Here is a 16,560-nt window from a genome sequence, read left to right as displayed (position 1 = left end):
TCGTTTCCAGAGGAGCTTCCGGTTGGGGATTTCAAAACAAATCCCTCTGCTATTGTTGACATCAAACGAGTTAAATGTAGCGACATTGCTGGTTGTCGTTTCAGTCACTTCCAAAAACGCACAGAATATTTTGATGTGTCCAACAACAAATAACCAAATGAGGCTGGAAATTAGAAAACACATACAAAGTTATATTATAGCAACATGCCGGAAGTTCTATTACGGCAACCACGTCATAATTTTCCTTGTTTTAAAAAATGGATACCGGCATAGTAAAATTAAAATTTGGACTCACTTGGGCAGCAGTGGCTCAGAAGGTAGAGCAGGTGAAAAAAAAACACTCTGGATTCCTGAAAAATTGAATTGAATTCAATCTTGCGGAATGACTCCATCAGTATGATCCTTCTTTCCACAGTCTGTCCATGCAGTCTCTCATTTAAGACCACCACTGCTTATATCACCATCTATCTAAGAAGATGTCACTCCCTATTCTTCCCTATCATTCCTTTACTATCGGAAAGATACCAAAAATGTAATGCACAATATGGATAATATTCCACTGTTGGCCTCCACTGTTTATTTCAGAAAGGAAAACATTGATGCAGCAAAATGCACAGACTCTGCAGCCACTCACTCCAAAATAAATACCTCTACTAGGCAAATTAATCTGAAATAAAATTCTGCTTACGTATTTGCAAGAGGAAAATATTTTGCTAACTCTGCAGTAAAAGGCCTTTAAAGCAGGGAACCCTCTTCAGTGCGACAGAATTGAAATTATGAATGTTTGTTTGGTAGCTTGAGGGACGGCAGCCAATCTGCATTCAGAAGGCTTTAAAGAGCTGGTTGGGCGAGTATGCCAAACGGAGAAAAGACGACTGGGCCTGCGTCTCCAGGCTGGCCAGCTCTTGCACCGTGGGGGCCAGCACGTCCACGTGACCCTTGTAGTTGCCACCTTTCAGACGACAACAACCGAGCGGTTAGTATTACAGTACTTGATCTGTGGTAATGTGAAATACAGGGCATCTCAAACACATCAAACATCACAAAGGTTGATCAAAATGGACACTAACTCATATGTTGGGGAAAAAAAATAGGAAAAATCAAAAGTAGCACAAAAGACTGAGGATAAAATCGACAACCATACAGCACAACAATGTGGTGAACATGCTTCTGTGGTGGCTGCTACAGCGAGGTTAAAGTTAACCAAATGGCAGGCTAAATCTATGTACAACAAGTCCACAATAATAATAATAATAATAATAATAATGAAAGAAGAGCTTAAAACAGCAACACATGTACCTCCCAGTGCCCTGCGTTGGCCGTACGTGACCTTTCCATCAAAGTCATCCACCGGTACCTTGATGTCCGGCTCGCATTGGGTGATGGTGCACTTGAGGTGCTCCTCAATTTCCGACAGGAGCTATTATCGGGGGTAAAATGCAAAAGGTAAATAGTAAAAAAAAAAAAGTAAGTGGACTTCCTGGATGTAACCATAGTAATAATAATACTAATAATGATGATGATGCACCTCTTTCTCGTTGTACCAGATAGTGCAGCCTCCATCCTGCTTCAGTCGGGTGTTGTAGCAGCCTCTGCCTCGGTTGGGACAGACGTGGTACCACACCTGTGCAACCCAAAGCAATACAGCTCATTTGAACATTAAAACAAAGCTTCGTTACGTCCGGCCTTACCTTCTCCTTCTCCATAGCAACCAAGGAGATGGCCAAACCCATTCTGCATATTGGGATAGGGAATAAAACCATGAATACAGGAGAGAGATAATACACAAATATCATGCAAAACAGGATGTAACCTCTCTGCTCGGCCCACGCGGCCGATACGGTGGACGTAGTTCTGCTTCTCATCGGGTAGGGTGACGTTAATCACTGCAGACATAAGATTTTTTTTTTTTTCCTTTATTTGGGCAAAATATATGAAACATTACAGTGCATTTCCCACATCAATCAAAATACAACTTCAAAATATAACTTTCCATTATTTACATTTGTATTCAACTATCTGATAACAAACCCAAAAGGAGTAGGCTGAAGCAAAAGCTTATAAATGCCTACCCCTTTTTGCAAGATATAATCATGTTCATGCAACACTCTTGTTTTCCCATGTTATTATTATCATTGTAATATTATTATTATTATTGTTATCATTACTATTATTGTCATAATCTTTATCATTATTACCATCATTATAATCATCATTAATATTACCATTTTCATCATTATAGTTAATTAGTTATTATTAGTTATTATAGTTAGATTAATGTGGCAAAGTGTAGCATTTATAAAAAAAAAACACAAAAAAACTGTGGACACTAACAATGCATTGGCTTTCAATACACATTTTATATACATATATAGCCTTTTTTAAAGAATAAAAAGATAACGATATCAGTGTTTTATGATTCAAATTTATAGTTTTTATCATAAGTCAGATGTTGCGTGTGTTACCATAGGGAACGCCGCGGATGTCGATCCCTCTGGCGGCGACGTCTGTGCAGATCAGGAGTCTGACTTCCTTCCTCTGGGGACACAAGACAACCTTAAAGATGGTTCCACTCTATTTTCACACAACGTAAGCCTGGTAAATATAGGAGGATTCTTAAACTGTGGTACAAGCACCACTGGTGGTACGCCTGTTCCATCTACAAGTGCTCAGAAATACCAGATCCATTTTTAATAATAAAAATAATAAGTATATTGCAGAAATGTGACATAATTAACCTGCGAGAAAGCTAAAGCGTGATGTTAAGTGGAGGTCGTGAACAACAACGGTACTTAGAACCGCTGCTCTAAGAAACACTGAAGATGCGAGGAGAAATAGCACTCCTTTACCTTGAAGCACTCCAAGTTATACTTCCTCTCATTGGGCTTTCGGTCACCATGGAGACAAACGCAGGAAAACTGGTGGTTTTTACTGTCTGGACCTGATGCAAAGGAATCATATTAGTGCATAAAAACCCTCCAAGTCTGGAAGATTCCTCCATGGGATCTTCTACTACCTCCTCCCTGCTGGATGAAGTACTGCTCCATGTTGTCACAGTCGATCTTGGTGCGGCAGAAGATGATGGCCTGGTCCATTTTGTGCTCCTTGATGGCCTTCACCGTGTACTCGCCCTTCAGTACCTTGATAGCCTCGGACCACATTTCTTCAATAGAAAATAAAATATTTGTTGCACTGTGTTAATATAGTGAGTTACTATGGTGGTTGGGATAACCCACCTGCTGAATTGGTGCCTGGTCTGGTGTTATCTTTGGCGTGGACCTCATCCGTCTAGAACAGAACAAAACAAACAAACCTAAGTCATTTTGTTGCAGAAAAAAACATGCAAAGTGAAAAAGTACAATTTTCTTAAATATTTAATATACTCCATATATATTCTGTAATACTGCAGCGTCCAGAGCGGTGTTTACACACCCTGATGTGGTTCTTTCCCAGGCGCTCCCAGAGGTGGTCCGCCTTAGGGTTGACGGGCACCACCACATGATGGACAGTCTCGGGCACCGAGTCCTCGCCCTTCAAATCCACCCAAGTGGGAAAGTGCATGATGCGCTCCGACAACTTCTTCACGTCGAAGGAGTGCAGCGTGGCCGAGCACACGATCACCTGGAGGCGAGGAGGATGAATCGCATGAATGGATGAATAGCATCCCTGTAGATATGCACGTCGGGTACGTCTTACCTGCAGACGTTTGCCGTCGGACGTCACCTGAGGGATCTGATTATGGATCCTGTTAATGAAGTCTGTATATCCCGCTGACAGGAGGCCGTCCTAAAAGCAAAATATGTCAATATTCCTGTAGATGTGAACATCTAGATAATAATACACGGCTACATACACATTCATCCAGGACAAGGAAACGGACTTGGGACAGGCTGAGTTTTCCGGTGGATATGAGGTCGTCCAGTCTGCCGGGGGTTCCCACCACGATGTCCACCTGGGGGATCAGACACATTGAATGAAAAGAAGAACAGGAAGTGCACACCAAACGGAGAACACGTACGCCTTGCTCCAGGGCAGCCAGTTGTTCTTTGGCAGCCATGCCACCGATCACCAGCAGCTCCCTGCACAGCCACAAAGTACAACACTCACGTTTATTCAATGTACTATATACACATACAGTACTTACAGTATATAAACATGATCCGGTGTCACTATATTTTTATAGCTTATGTCTAAACTAAGGCTGTCCAAACTTTTTTCCAGTGAGGGCAACATACATGCAAAGGCTACTATGTAAGAAGCTCCACAAGGCTAAGTATCAGCTAGTCTGGGTGTTCCGTACCTGAGCTTGGGGTTGGCCACGTATTTCTTGAACTGCGTGACGTTGTTGAGGGTCTGCTCGGCCAGCTCTTTCGACGGCTCGATGATGAGAGCTTTGGGTGCGTTGGCGGACACTTTGGCCTGGCTGACCTTGGCGCTGCCTGCGCAAAAACACACCTCTGTTAGAGCACAGCACACACGTAACACCCCGGGCTTCGTATCGTCTAACACACCCGTCTGTGAAGACTTGACCGTCTGGCCCTCTGGAGCCTGATCCAAGGCTACGAAGCCGCTCTTGGGCGGATGCTTGAAGGCTTCACCGCCAAAGTTGAACTTGAGCTCTGCGTTCTGGAACATGAAACAAGTTAAAAAAACAAGTCAATTTGCATGTTGGGCTGATATTATAAATAAACACATGAAGCGATACTACGAAGTTATATATATTTAAGACAAACATCTCAGATTTGTGATAACTTTCAACTTTCTTCTTGAATAATCTTTGTACATTTTCCTTTTGGAATATTATGACTCTATTCCCATAATAGTACAACTTTTTCCCTCTACAAATTAATTTGCTTGTTTCTTGTCTTTTGACTTTAATATTTCAACTCCATGCTACTAAAATTATTTTTTTTTCTCATATTACCAGCTTATTCTTTTAAATAATGCATTTTTGCTGTTATTTATTTAACCTTTTCTTGTCAAATTATATTTCCAGAATGAGCAGTGGCCAATAAAAAGGCACAAAACTCCCCCGGGCCGTACTTTGGACACCCCTGCCATAATAATTTGATACCTTGAGCACACAGGAGGCATAGAAGGGCTGATTCTTCAGTTGCTGGGGGATCTCGAAAGCCAAACCCAGATCATTACCTGGTTATTTGGAAAAGAAACATGGATCACAACATTAGGTACACCTATACAAAAATGGTAAATTTCTTTAATACAATAAAAGCTGAGCATTTTTATGCTGCAGGTGTATCTAATACTGTGGCCAAAACAATACATCGTCGTACCATTTTTGGAGAAGGAAATTTGGGCCTTGTCCAAATCTAGGTAGCATCCAATGGTGTCATGCATGGTGAACTCCTGCAAAAGTTGAAAAACACATGATTAATTACATGTCGATGACACAGATCCTACAATATTTACATATTGTATGTATCCCCTTACCTCGCCATAGCTGTCAAATTGTTTATTGTTCGATTTCTTCCCAGTTCCGCCAAAGCCAAACCCGTGCTTATCAGTTCCTGGAAAGTATAAAAAAAGAGAAGAATCAACAAGCAATAAATGGTATTAAATGTTCTGTGTGTAAAAAAAGAAGGTTACCCAAGTCAAGAGCTGCCTGGCTGGTGGACCAGCCCACGCGACACAGGCCCTGGTCATGACAGGTCACCTCGTAGTAGTACTTCCCTAAATACAGCACAAAATGAGTTATGAGATAAAGCGAGGATTGACTCAAAAGCGCCTCTTCTGGTTGCAACAAAGTAGTGCACCATATTTTGCTATTTGAACCAACTCCACTGTACAATAAAATATGTGTGTATACCTTTGGTAACGACGCCCTTTGTGGAGCGGCAGCCGTGCCATTCTTTAAACTCTCTGCTCTGGCAACAGAATCCATCTGGCCCGATTGCTGAAAAGAAAAACAAGCAAAGCTCACCACCAAATTGAAGTCATTAAACATGTAATAATAATAAGAATAAAAATCTGATATAATGAATAATAATTCATGCTAATAAAAGATTTTTGTGCTGTGCATTTTGCTGTTCTCACCAAAGGCAGCGCTGCGGTCGTAAGGATTCATCTGCCAGTTGTTGAAAACTGACAAAAGAAGACAAATTATTGTTCATGAACTGTAATATGAGTGTCAGTTTAATCGATGTAATAAAATACAGCACATTCTCACCACTTCCACCAGTTTTGATGTTGGCTCTACTCTTTTTGCCCTCCAGTTGATCAGTCAGCGTTTCATGCACAATCTGGATGACAGGAATGCTGAATGCCTGAGAACGAAAACATACATGCGTCACAGTTTCACGTTTGTCACATTTTGGATTCAACGCGGAAGTCACATACTCACTCCTGTCTTACCGCTACCGGTTTCTGCAGCCTTGGGAAGGAAGGAAAAAGCTTGTCAAACGGTGCAACAACATTAACACATGTACACATGCTAATGATTACCATCAGGACATCTCCTCCGCCTAAAATCAAGGGAATTGACTCAGCTTGGATGTCAGTAGGAAGCCTGTAATCCATCGATTGCAACAATTTAAACACAACTTGTGCATGGAAAAATCGGTGAAGTGCAAAGTGACTTACAGCCAGTCCATTTCCTCCACAGCTTGGGCGATTTCGGGCATAACGCCCATTTCTGCAGGACAAGAAAGTCATTCTTAACACTTAAACACACTTAAGTTGTTATTAGCAGTCGTTAGGTTAACGCTGTACAAGAAATATGAGATGGTTTTACCAGAAAAGGCTGCCATTGTTGCTTCGAGAATCTTCCGGAAGTAACGTGTACAGAAATTCACACTGGGTGCAACGTGTTTTGCGGAACGTAGATACAACATTTTAGTATTGGTTCCGGTTATGAGAAACACTCCAAAGTGTTTTTCAGCGTTTATTCGGTTATGTAAATGACAATAAATCATTTTAAAAGTGTATTTAAAAAAGTAATTCTGTATAAGCAAACTATTGTTAATAATAAATCGTTTCTGACTTTAATTAAACGCGGTTCACTTATACGGTTTGTCCTACGCGACTTGCCGTAGACAGTTTTGACAGCTGGCGCTCATTGGCAACATGGCGGAAGATAGCTTGCATGAAGGCGAAGATGAAAACATTTTATACGATTTACTTGTTATTACCGAATGGCCTCCTGAGACTGACACGCAGGTTAGTCGGCAATGACTTTCTGCTCATGCTCAGCTTTTGTTTTAACATTTTTCTGCCGCGGTTGCTTGCAAGTGTCGCCTTTAAACGTGAACTTGTAAACATCGGGGTCAGTGGCAAGTAGAGCCACGTAGCATGGACATTCTATAGGTTCACCATCGACTCTTATTAACCAAAGTTATTCATAGATTTTACTACTAACGTCAAGTTTTGGGGGGAATGCATTTACCTCCGAAAAGCCCTAAAATACGCGTACTTTTCAAAGAAATGCATTCATCTTTAAATGATAAAGCACGTTTGCATCCATATACTGAAATAAAAACAATCGACATAAGCCTATATTTCAACTCTCACTATCTTACATTTGCAGCAACGAGGCAACAAAGAACACGACGCGTCTCTTATTGCAAGAGCAGCAACGGGTAAGTCTGTCCTAACTCTTCATATTATATAATAAATATAAAAAAGAATAAAAACAGATGTATGCAAACTCCCACATTTCTTCCAGGCCCATTCAGATTAATCTTGCGCTATTTGTGGTACAGGTAAGGTCATTATCATCACTCCTATTCTTACTACATAACACAAACAGTGACCACTACATTAGAAATGTTTAATATGCTACAATGAAACGACTGTATCGTTATGTAGTTTTAAGGTAATAAGGTAGTCAAAACATTACAAACAGCTCTATATATGATACAGTGCATGAATAGTACCAAAGCATTGTTATTCAATTAAATCAATCGTTCATTGTAAATGCAGTATGTATGTATTGTATGAAGGTGTGTTGTTTTTTAATAATTATGTACTATTTATAATACACTTTAGAGTGCCAGGACGAAAATATCGTACTTTCTTCTGTTCACAAAAGGCAACGAAATTACAGCGTTACTCCTATTTTAAATAGTCTCTGGCGGCCTCTAGTGGCGTGCTAGGAAATTGTAAATGCTGTTATCACAGCATTGTTTATTGTATTTACTGCCTCCAATGCTGTTTTTAATTAATGGTTTTTAATTTTACATATGGGAATGTTTACAGGATAAAACATTTAATATCTGAATGAAATACAATGTCAATAGTAGCACCAGCTGATTCATAAAATAGTTGCATGCTCGAGACATCATTGGAACGTTTTCTAGTGTCTTTGGCGGCCTCTGGTGGCTAGGCGTTGAACTGCACAGCATTGTGGCTGTGATGGGGACTGTAGAATAAAATGTACACTCATTCAAGATAAACCAAGTATAAAATATGTATTCAATGGATATTTCTTCTTTTATTCGAAAGAAATACAATTTAAGGTGGGAAAATCAAGCTGTTCGGAGAATAAGAGTGAAATTAATGCCTCCTAATGGCATTTTATGGAAATTCCTTTTTATCTAAATAAGATAAAAACTCATCATAATTGCAGTGTTGTTAATATTAATATATTGGAATTTGTTCATTTTTTGACTGTTTTCATGCTACCAATTTCAGCCCCTCCAGCTCATCTTTGCCCCTCGGTCTGATCCGGCTGGCGAACAAACAGATCAACTGGCAGCTGGTGCTTGCAAGGTAAACACACACACACGCACACACGTCTGCACTTTTAATTATACTCATTACAGCTACACCAGCCCGGGTAAAAAGGCTGTATTTTGATTGTTTATTGATTCAGCCGTGCAAAGTAATGCCTCTGCCGTCCATTAGTTTGTGTTTATGTGCTTCATGGCATCATCCTGAATCCATCTTATTGCTTTTTTTATTCCCTGTGAAGCCAGTCTCTGCAGTATTTAACACTCCAGGGCATTTTAACATGACCCATGCGCACATACAGCCTAATAAGAGCTTCATTTTCTGTCATTAACATCACCTTCTTTGTTATATTCTTCCACAGCAACGGCAAACTCTTGGCTGTGGTTCAGGACCAGTGTGTGGAGATTAGGTAATTACACAAAGTCAATAACAACTTAATTAGCCTGTGTGTGTGTTTTTACTTTTGTGTCTTTCCCTTTCAGGTCTGTAAGAGATGACTTTGGCTCGGTCATTGGGAAATGCCAGGGTAAGCATTAGAATTTATAGTGTGCTGCTATACAAGCCGTACACTGACTACTCGAAAAACACACACTTTTTGTAGTATAGGAGGTCCACAGCCTTTAACGTTGTTGTGTTCTCACTCGCAATACAAAGATAAAATATACAAAGAGAGAACCAATCACTGTGATTTTCTTGCTTAGTTATCCTGGGAGATCCTTTCACATGTTCAAGGATACCATCTTTATCTATCATTGGGGGTTGAGCGGCTTGGACCGGACACGCTGCCATTGATGGGCGTGTCTAATGTCTAATTTCACTTTGCTTTTCACTTTCACTTTCCTTTTTTTGTGACATACTGCCATCAGAGGGGTAAAAAAGGTTAACTAAGAGTGATGTTGTCCTTCCTCGGTGGAGCAAATTGCAGTCACGTGATCTACTAGTCGTGGAGAATAATACACGTTATCACATGCGTCTTCTGAATACTTTACTTTTACTTCATTTTATGCTTAAGTACTTAATTTAGGTAAAAACTACATACAATTTGCTTAATTGTGCACATTTTGAACTATTTTGGTAATACAGGTGGCTATTGGGTGTTATTACATGTCTAAAGGGCTCTAATAATGTAAAAAAATATATTTTTAAGGCTTTCTAAAATATAACATTTTTATAAATGAGGAATCCTAATTTGCAGAAATTAACTTATCACTAATTAAAAGCGATAAACGAGGGATGACTGTACTGCGATAAAAATGGTTGCTGAAATATGAGGAGTGTTGAGTTACTCTATATCAGGGGCGTCCAAACTTTTTCCACCGAGGACCGCATATTGAAAACCAAAGGATGTGGGAGGCCACTTTGATATTTTAATTTTGTAAAAAGTCACTCCTCCCCCTCCCCCAAGGTTCATTCATTCATTCATTTTCTACCGCTTTTTCCTCACGAGGGTCGCGGGGGATGCTGGAGCCTATCCCAGCTGTCTATGGGCGAGAGGCGGGGTACACCCTTGACTGGTCGCCAGCCAATCACAGGGCACATATAGACAAACAACCATTCACACTCACATTCATACCTATGGACAATTTGGAGTAGCTAATTAACCTAGCATGTTTTTGGAATGTGGGAGGAACCCGGAGAAAACCCACGGGGAGAACATGCAAGCTCCACACAGAGATGGCCGAGGGTGGAATTGAACCCTGGTCTCGTAGCTGTGAGGTTTGCGCGCTAACCACTCGACCGCCGTGCTGTCCCCCATGGTCATAAACAGTATATTAAAAATAACCTGGGATGTCATCTCCCGCCTCCAAACAGGCAGGAAGAGGTTTGGTGCATTGGTTCCATAGAACAACGGCATGAACGGAGTGAGCCCTTTTGTTAGTCATACACTCTCATACATAAGCTGTAAATGGCGTCCGGGGCCCCACAATAGTGATGGCGTTAAGTGATAGTGTGGCAATGATTGGAGAGACACCAGGTCACCAGGTTAAGTTTTTCAGGAGTTTTTCTGTGAGATCAGCAGCCGGCAAGGTGTGGCAAAGCTGGTGGTTGACGGCACACAGGCCGACTATTACTGGGAATATTGGAAGAAGATCAGGATTGGATCAGGTGTAACTTTAGCCTGCAACGTATGATGCGTCTGTAGCACCAGCTAGAGCAGGGGTGGGCAAACCACGGCCCGGGGGCCACATCCGGCCCGCCAAGTGTTTGAATACGGCCCGCCCAATCTTTCCAAAGTATTTCATTTAAACTCAACGTACAACCTGGCATCATGGCCTGAGCCAACCTTTTGATGGTTTTATCAATTTCATTTTTTGACATGGTCTGTTGTTTACAAAGTGTTCCTGAAAAAAGGGACACAAGCACATAATAATAATAATAATAATAATTATTATTATTAGATTATTATAATTATTATTAGAACTACTATGATTATTATAATTATTATATTAATGCTAATCATTATATTAATCATATAATATTATTGTTATATTTGCATATTTTACATAATAATAATATAATAATTATTATTTTAATTTAATTGTAATTATTATAATATTTTATTATTTTAAAAATATTTAAATATAAATATAAAATAATAAATAATAATAGCAGATTGCATGACAATTTTACAGATCAATGCGGCCCGCGAGTCAAAAAGTTTGCCCACCCCTGAGCTAGAGGGACATAGCACGTCATGAAATGCATATGTTCTTCTTTGCTGAGCTCCAGCAGCCCCCATTATGGGGGCTACATCCCTCCTCCCAAGCCTCTGTTCGCTTTTCCATTTCATCTTCTTTTCATTTTATTTCATTTCATGGAGATTTGTCCTAATGGATTCTGCTGTGACGCCGCCCTTTTGAAAAGCATCTGCCGCTAATGGAGGAGTCCCCTTAGCGCTCGTCTGGTGCATGATCACGATGCCTTCTTACCTGTGTGTGTGTTTTATATAATTCATGACTGTTGAGCTGGGATTTTAAAAGTATCTCGCAGGCTTTAGATTGAAGACGTGTCGTCCGTTGGTTGAATTTCTCCCCGTCTCCCACCCACGCTGTCACAGAAAAGAAAGAACGGCAACAACATCCTATTTTCTAGCGCCCGCCGCTCCCCCCAAAAAAAGCTATCTATGTGGAAATGGAGTGCTCTCCGCCGTGGAGCTACACGCCATTTACAATTCATAATGGGGAGGTGTTGGCAGCATGAGAGTGGAACGGAAGAAAACATCCTACAGTTACTGGTCATAACATTAGGTACACCTTCATAGACCTGCTTTATTATTTCTCTCAAGAATAATTATTTGTCACCCTCAGCGTCCTTATGTCTCCTCCTCTTTTGTTCTTCTCAAATTCCCCCCGTCATCCGTCTGCTTTTTATTCGGGGGCCGCATTGCCCACCAGGGGTTGCAGCAGCAGCAGCGGCAGCGTCTGCTCAGCCAACTCATTCCACACAATAAATGCCCGCAGCGCCATTATGTGATATGTGATATCAACAACAACTTCATTTTCATAACTTTATTGCTTAGCAGGCAGGGAACCCGGCGGCGGCGTATTGTGTTTCACATTGTTAGACCAATCCGAGCTGACGGTTGCATTGAAAGACATAAACACGCAAAACAGTCTGCTCTTCTACTCCTGAGCCTGCTGCACACAAAAGGGTGGGAATTTGGCAAAACACGCATCCCGACTGCGTTGCCTGGGTTATTATTTTTCTGGCGGCGCTGTTGTTAAACCTCATAAGTCGTATTGACTTGAAATTTCTCACACACCTCTACAAAACAGTAACATTAGTAACATTAAGGCGCTTAGCCGAATCACCACGATATTTAGTACGCACCTTTAGGGGACTGACGAGCACACGTGTGTCAAATTTGGGCAAAATGGCCGCCGTCACGTAGCACGTTCTTGCAGCGCCACAGGGGCGCCACTGAGCAACTAATTGTCCATAAGTCATTGACCACTTACCATAAAACTTGATATACTGTATATATTATACAGTATGTGTTCCCATATGTATTCCAGGGCATTTTCTGAACAACCCATAGGGGGCACTACAAACAAAAAAGACTCTTGTCCAGTGTACATACAGTATGCTTGTATATGTGTTATACAATTATGTAGCAACAAAGACACCACATGGTGGCGCTGTTTGACACCTCATAACATTTGTCATATAGCTCCATATCTGCTGCAGAACACCTGCTGCAGGTTGAGGGTATTTTGGCCAACTAGCATAAAATTTGGTCCACAGCTTTCAGGGACTAGCGAGCATATGTGTATCAACATGGCCGCCGTCATTCAAACTAATTGTCCATCAGTCATTAAACAATCAATCATAAAACATTGAGGACATCATCTACGATGCAGCGACTCGTCTTTGCACCTCCAAATGATGCAGAAGCGCCACTGGGTCAGGATGCGCTTTATCACTTGCTGCACTGCTGAGCCAGCACCTTGGGAAACAGTAGACTAATACTTCAGTAAAACTGGATTTATCACCCCCTACACCCCCTACCCCCCCACCCAGTCATGATGACCGTGGACCTGTGTATGCTTGAGAAACAATTACTGAGCTCCGTCATCTGTATTCAGCATCTCGGCAACGGGGGGATTATTCACTCATCGAGCTTAATAACAACAACGTCTAGCTTCCTTTCAGTCATAACTCATCGCTCTCGCTTCTTCTTCTTATCATTATTATTATATCAAGAAATCTAAATATTAGTTAATGTATAATACATAATTGTGTACTATAATAAATATTACTAATACTGTATATGTACACATAAAATAAATTTTAAATATAAAGAATATATATTATATATACAGTAATGAATAGATATTAAACATAATGTATAAATACAAAACAATAATATTTGGTAAATACTAAATATTGTTTTATTTTTCAAAATTATAAAAAAATAGCATTTTATGACAAAATATTGTGTTTTCATGGGCAATTTTTGGATATTGCATTCAAAAATATAGATTTTTTTAACGACAAAATTGAGCCTTTTATTTCAACATGTAATATTACATGACAAAATATTGCATTTTGTTTCAAAATATAGCTTTTTTTGGCGCAAATTCCACCATCTAGCCATTTTTTTTAAAAATATGAAATTCCACAACATTTATTACAAAAATGTTAGATATTTTTTTAATAATATGAATGAATAGTGTTGTGTTTTATAGCAAAAGAGAGCATTTCTATGTGGAAAAACAGCCATAAAACATAAAACTGATCAGAAAAGATCAGCGATTGCATCCAAGCACTTGTGCCCTTACACGATTTATACGCCACTTTTGTAAATTAGTCCCAGCCACACGTGGCGGTAAAATGAGCATACATCACAGCACACGAGGATGTTGGATAAACGGATGATTTGAATTCAACAAGATTTCCTGTTAATTGATGATGTTGTTCTGCAGTTCCAAAGGACCCCAACCCCCAATGGCGGCGGGTGGCTTGGAGCCACGACTGCGCCCTGCTGGCGTTTGCGGACAGCACGGGCACAGTGCGCCTCTTCGACCTTGTGGGCAGCGAGCTGTTTGTCATCCAGCCGGTAATTGTTTTCCTTTCATGGTACTGCTTCTTCAGTCAATGAATAGAACTGAATGCCTACACTCGGTTTCACATTGGGTAGGACAGGATTTACTTTTGTGTGTGTGTGGGCTGCATTTAGAGGTGAAAACAACATCATCCATTTTTTGTTAGGATGCATAAGATTTCGACGTGAATGACTGAATTTGTTGCATCTCTAATCCACTCATTAATACCGCAATCATTTTTCTGTTGTTGTTTGAAGCATTTGTAAAGTTCGGATTCTCTTTGAAGGCATCGCGCAGATTGCATCGTAGAAAACTTCAGTTCAAGAAAAAGTCTTTGTGACGCTGTCAGTCAGGGCGGGTTTTCTCATCACTTTCATTCTGCACCAACCCCGCCCCCCCCTTCCATTTCCCATTCCCTGTTGTCTCTTTCCTCCCTCCTCTCTTGTCCTATTCCTTTTCCCTCCATTTTTAATGTGTCACACACTTAATGCTCCTTTAGGCCTCCCTAGATCTGTTTTTTTTTCTCTCCCTCCTCTTATCCTTCAGTCATCCCTCATCCAACACTTTAATACCCCCCCGTGCCACATGGTATTGTCACCCCACCATTCTTTTTTTTTTCCCCAGCCTGCCATCCTCTTGTCTGTCTCTGCCCTCCCGACCCTCATTGTGACAGAAGGAGAAGGATTTGAAGGAAGATTACGCTATTCTCTCCCATTTTTCTTTACTTCTTTGTAGGTGAACCTAAAGAAGTGACAAATAGGCTTTCTGTGTGTGTGTGTGTGTGTTAACGTCAACCTTCACATCTCACGTTGTGTTTTTTTCAAGGAGCTGAGTTTCCCCGGAGATTTCAGCTGCGCCGTGGCAGGCCTAATTTTCCTGGAGTACACGGGCGGCGCTCAGTGGTCGGCCGAGCTACTCGTCCTCACATATGGGGGCGGGCTCAAGAGCTACCTGGTCAGGTGAGCGTCAGCGGGATGCCTTCTCATGTCAACAAATGAAGTCAGCTAATTTAGTTCGGGGTGTTTATTGGCAGGATCATTTTTATTACAGATACGTGAAAGGTCATGGCAGGTCATGACTCCCTTGCTAGCTACAGTGTTGTTAACATGGTCATTTATTAGCACCGCAGTAAGAGAACCAATGTTGTAATAGCGGTATGTAGCAAATTGCTCACCCAGCGAATCCCTCCTGAGGAGGAGACAAGATGACTTTTGAAGGACAACCGATGGCAGTTGGGAGTCTAACGTTAGAGTTTTGGGCAAAATGAACATATAAATCAGTGGTTTTCAATGTGAGTCTGCCAGAAGACTGTAGGGGCAGCAGCTTGAGAACAGTCAAGAAAAACATCATATTAGGTTTATAGTCGTGGCTCTGCTCCATTGCGCTTCAAACATCGCTCCCTCACTTGATTATGCTTTTCCAAAAATCCATACATCCATCTTCTACGTTATCCGAGGTCGGGTCCCTAAGCAGGGAAGCCCTGACTTCAAACTCCTCCATTTGGGGCAGGATCTCATCCCTGGCTCGCAGGTGGCACTTGAAATAATTACCTATTAAATCGAAAAATCTACAGTTAATGTATGTAATCGCTGTCGGTATCGTCCATCTCGTACATGGATGATTGGTATCGGAATCGGCAGCATAAAACCCTGATTGGATTATTAATATTAATATTAATTGGTGAACTTATTGTGCCATTTGTACTCCAGTTTGCAAATGAGGCCTTGACTTTTAATGCAATGCAGCACCACTACAGTACACCAATACGACGAGGGTAACACACCAAAAACGGAGCAGTGTCATTTTTAAAGCGCATGCAGAGGTAGATAAAGCTGCTGGATACTTCACATGCATCACCTTCAAGCTTGTGGAGTTGATAAAAAAACATAGCTATTACTGCGTAATTGCCGACGCATGCGGTGACTAAAGGGGATTGCGGTGAATTGAATAGAGGCGTTGATTGGCGCATTTCTAGCAGCGCGTGCACACATACTACACATTAGAAAGTGCATGAAAGCTGTGGTAAAATGCTATCATTTCATCTAAATGCAAAGATGGACCCCGTGCTTATGAATACCAAATACAGCCATCCTTTTCAATGAGACACACATTCAGAATAATTGATTGATGGAAATTCGATGGCCTGTGTGTGATAGCATGAGTGCAGGCTTTCCCGTCCGAATTCAGCATTGTTTGAGTTCTAATTGAGCATTAGTGGAAAGCTTTCATGCAATTCTACTGCAACACCTCCAAGCAGTGTTGAAAGCGCACTCCTCGACATGGGGAGGGGAGATGTTCATCTTACTTTATGGCTGTGCTGCACGCT

The 16,560-nt window shown here is 41.0% G+C and overlaps 2 protein-coding genes across 2 annotated transcripts in view; one reads left to right on the top strand and one right to left on the bottom strand.

Moving 5' to 3' along the window:
• Window positions 1–740: 740 nt before the first annotated feature.
• On the bottom strand, window positions 741–6,860 carry ddx1 (DEAD (Asp-Glu-Ala-Asp) box helicase 1). Its single transcript, XM_078799304.1, has 26 exons — window positions 6,752–6,860; window positions 6,601–6,652; window positions 6,463–6,526; window positions 6,362–6,391; window positions 6,188–6,284; window positions 6,055–6,102; window positions 5,828–5,914; window positions 5,608–5,691; window positions 5,452–5,528; window positions 5,295–5,367; window positions 5,075–5,151; window positions 4,512–4,626; window positions 4,301–4,439; window positions 4,019–4,079; window positions 3,854–3,952; window positions 3,697–3,786; window positions 3,433–3,621; window positions 3,237–3,288; window positions 3,017–3,163; window positions 2,850–2,941; window positions 2,466–2,538; window positions 1,814–1,886; window positions 1,692–1,734; window positions 1,529–1,624; window positions 1,300–1,420; window positions 741–952 (listed from the first exon to the last, which is right to left on the bottom strand). Exons 1-26 carry the CDS (start codon window positions 6,849–6,851, stop codon window positions 822–824), a joined length of 2,310 nt encoding a protein of 769 aa, XP_078655430.1. The 5' UTR covers window positions 6,852–6,860; the 3' UTR covers window positions 741–821.
• A 177-nt stretch (window positions 6,861–7,037) lies between these two features.
• nbas (NBAS subunit of NRZ tethering complex) overlaps window positions 7,038–16,560 on the top strand; it is a 109,991-nt gene continuing 100,468 nt past the window's right edge. The window contains exons 1-8 of the mRNA XM_058056689.2: window positions 7,038–7,176; window positions 7,544–7,595; window positions 7,682–7,718; window positions 8,650–8,727; window positions 9,050–9,097; window positions 9,171–9,214; window positions 14,115–14,248; window positions 15,060–15,193. Coding sequence (XP_057912672.2) covers window positions 7,084–7,176; window positions 7,544–7,595; window positions 7,682–7,718; window positions 8,650–8,727; window positions 9,050–9,097; window positions 9,171–9,214; window positions 14,115–14,248; window positions 15,060–15,193 — 620 coding nt within the window. The 5' untranslated portion in view covers window positions 7,038–7,083. The remainder of the gene's footprint in view (window positions 7,177–7,543; window positions 7,596–7,681; window positions 7,719–8,649; window positions 8,728–9,049; window positions 9,098–9,170; window positions 9,215–14,114; window positions 14,249–15,059; window positions 15,194–16,560) is intronic.

The sequence above is a fragment of the Doryrhamphus excisus genome, linkage group LG19, assembly GCF_037039965.1.
Source record: "Doryrhamphus excisus strain RoL-2023G ecotype Guam linkage group LG19, RoL_Dexc_Guam_v1.1, whole genome shotgun sequence".
Classification (NCBI taxonomy): domain Eukaryota; kingdom Metazoa; phylum Chordata; class Actinopteri; order Syngnathiformes; family Syngnathidae; genus Doryrhamphus; species Doryrhamphus excisus.
The sequence above is the reverse complement of the archived record's forward strand: the minus strand, read 5'-3'. Positions and strand labels throughout refer to the sequence as shown.

Coding starts and splice junctions, on each gene's coding strand:
- ddx1 (XM_078799304.1), bottom strand. CDS start 6,851: ATGTTGTATCTACGTTCCGCAAAACACGTTGCACCCAGTGTGAATTTC. Junction 6,103..6,187: donor CATCAAAACTGGTGGAAGTG/GTGAGAATGTGC, acceptor TTCTTTTGTCAG/TTTTCAACAACTGGCAGATG. Junction 953..1,299: donor CCAACGCAGGGCACTGGGAG/GTACATGTGTTG, acceptor GTCGTCTGAAAG/GTGGCAACTACAAGGGTCAC.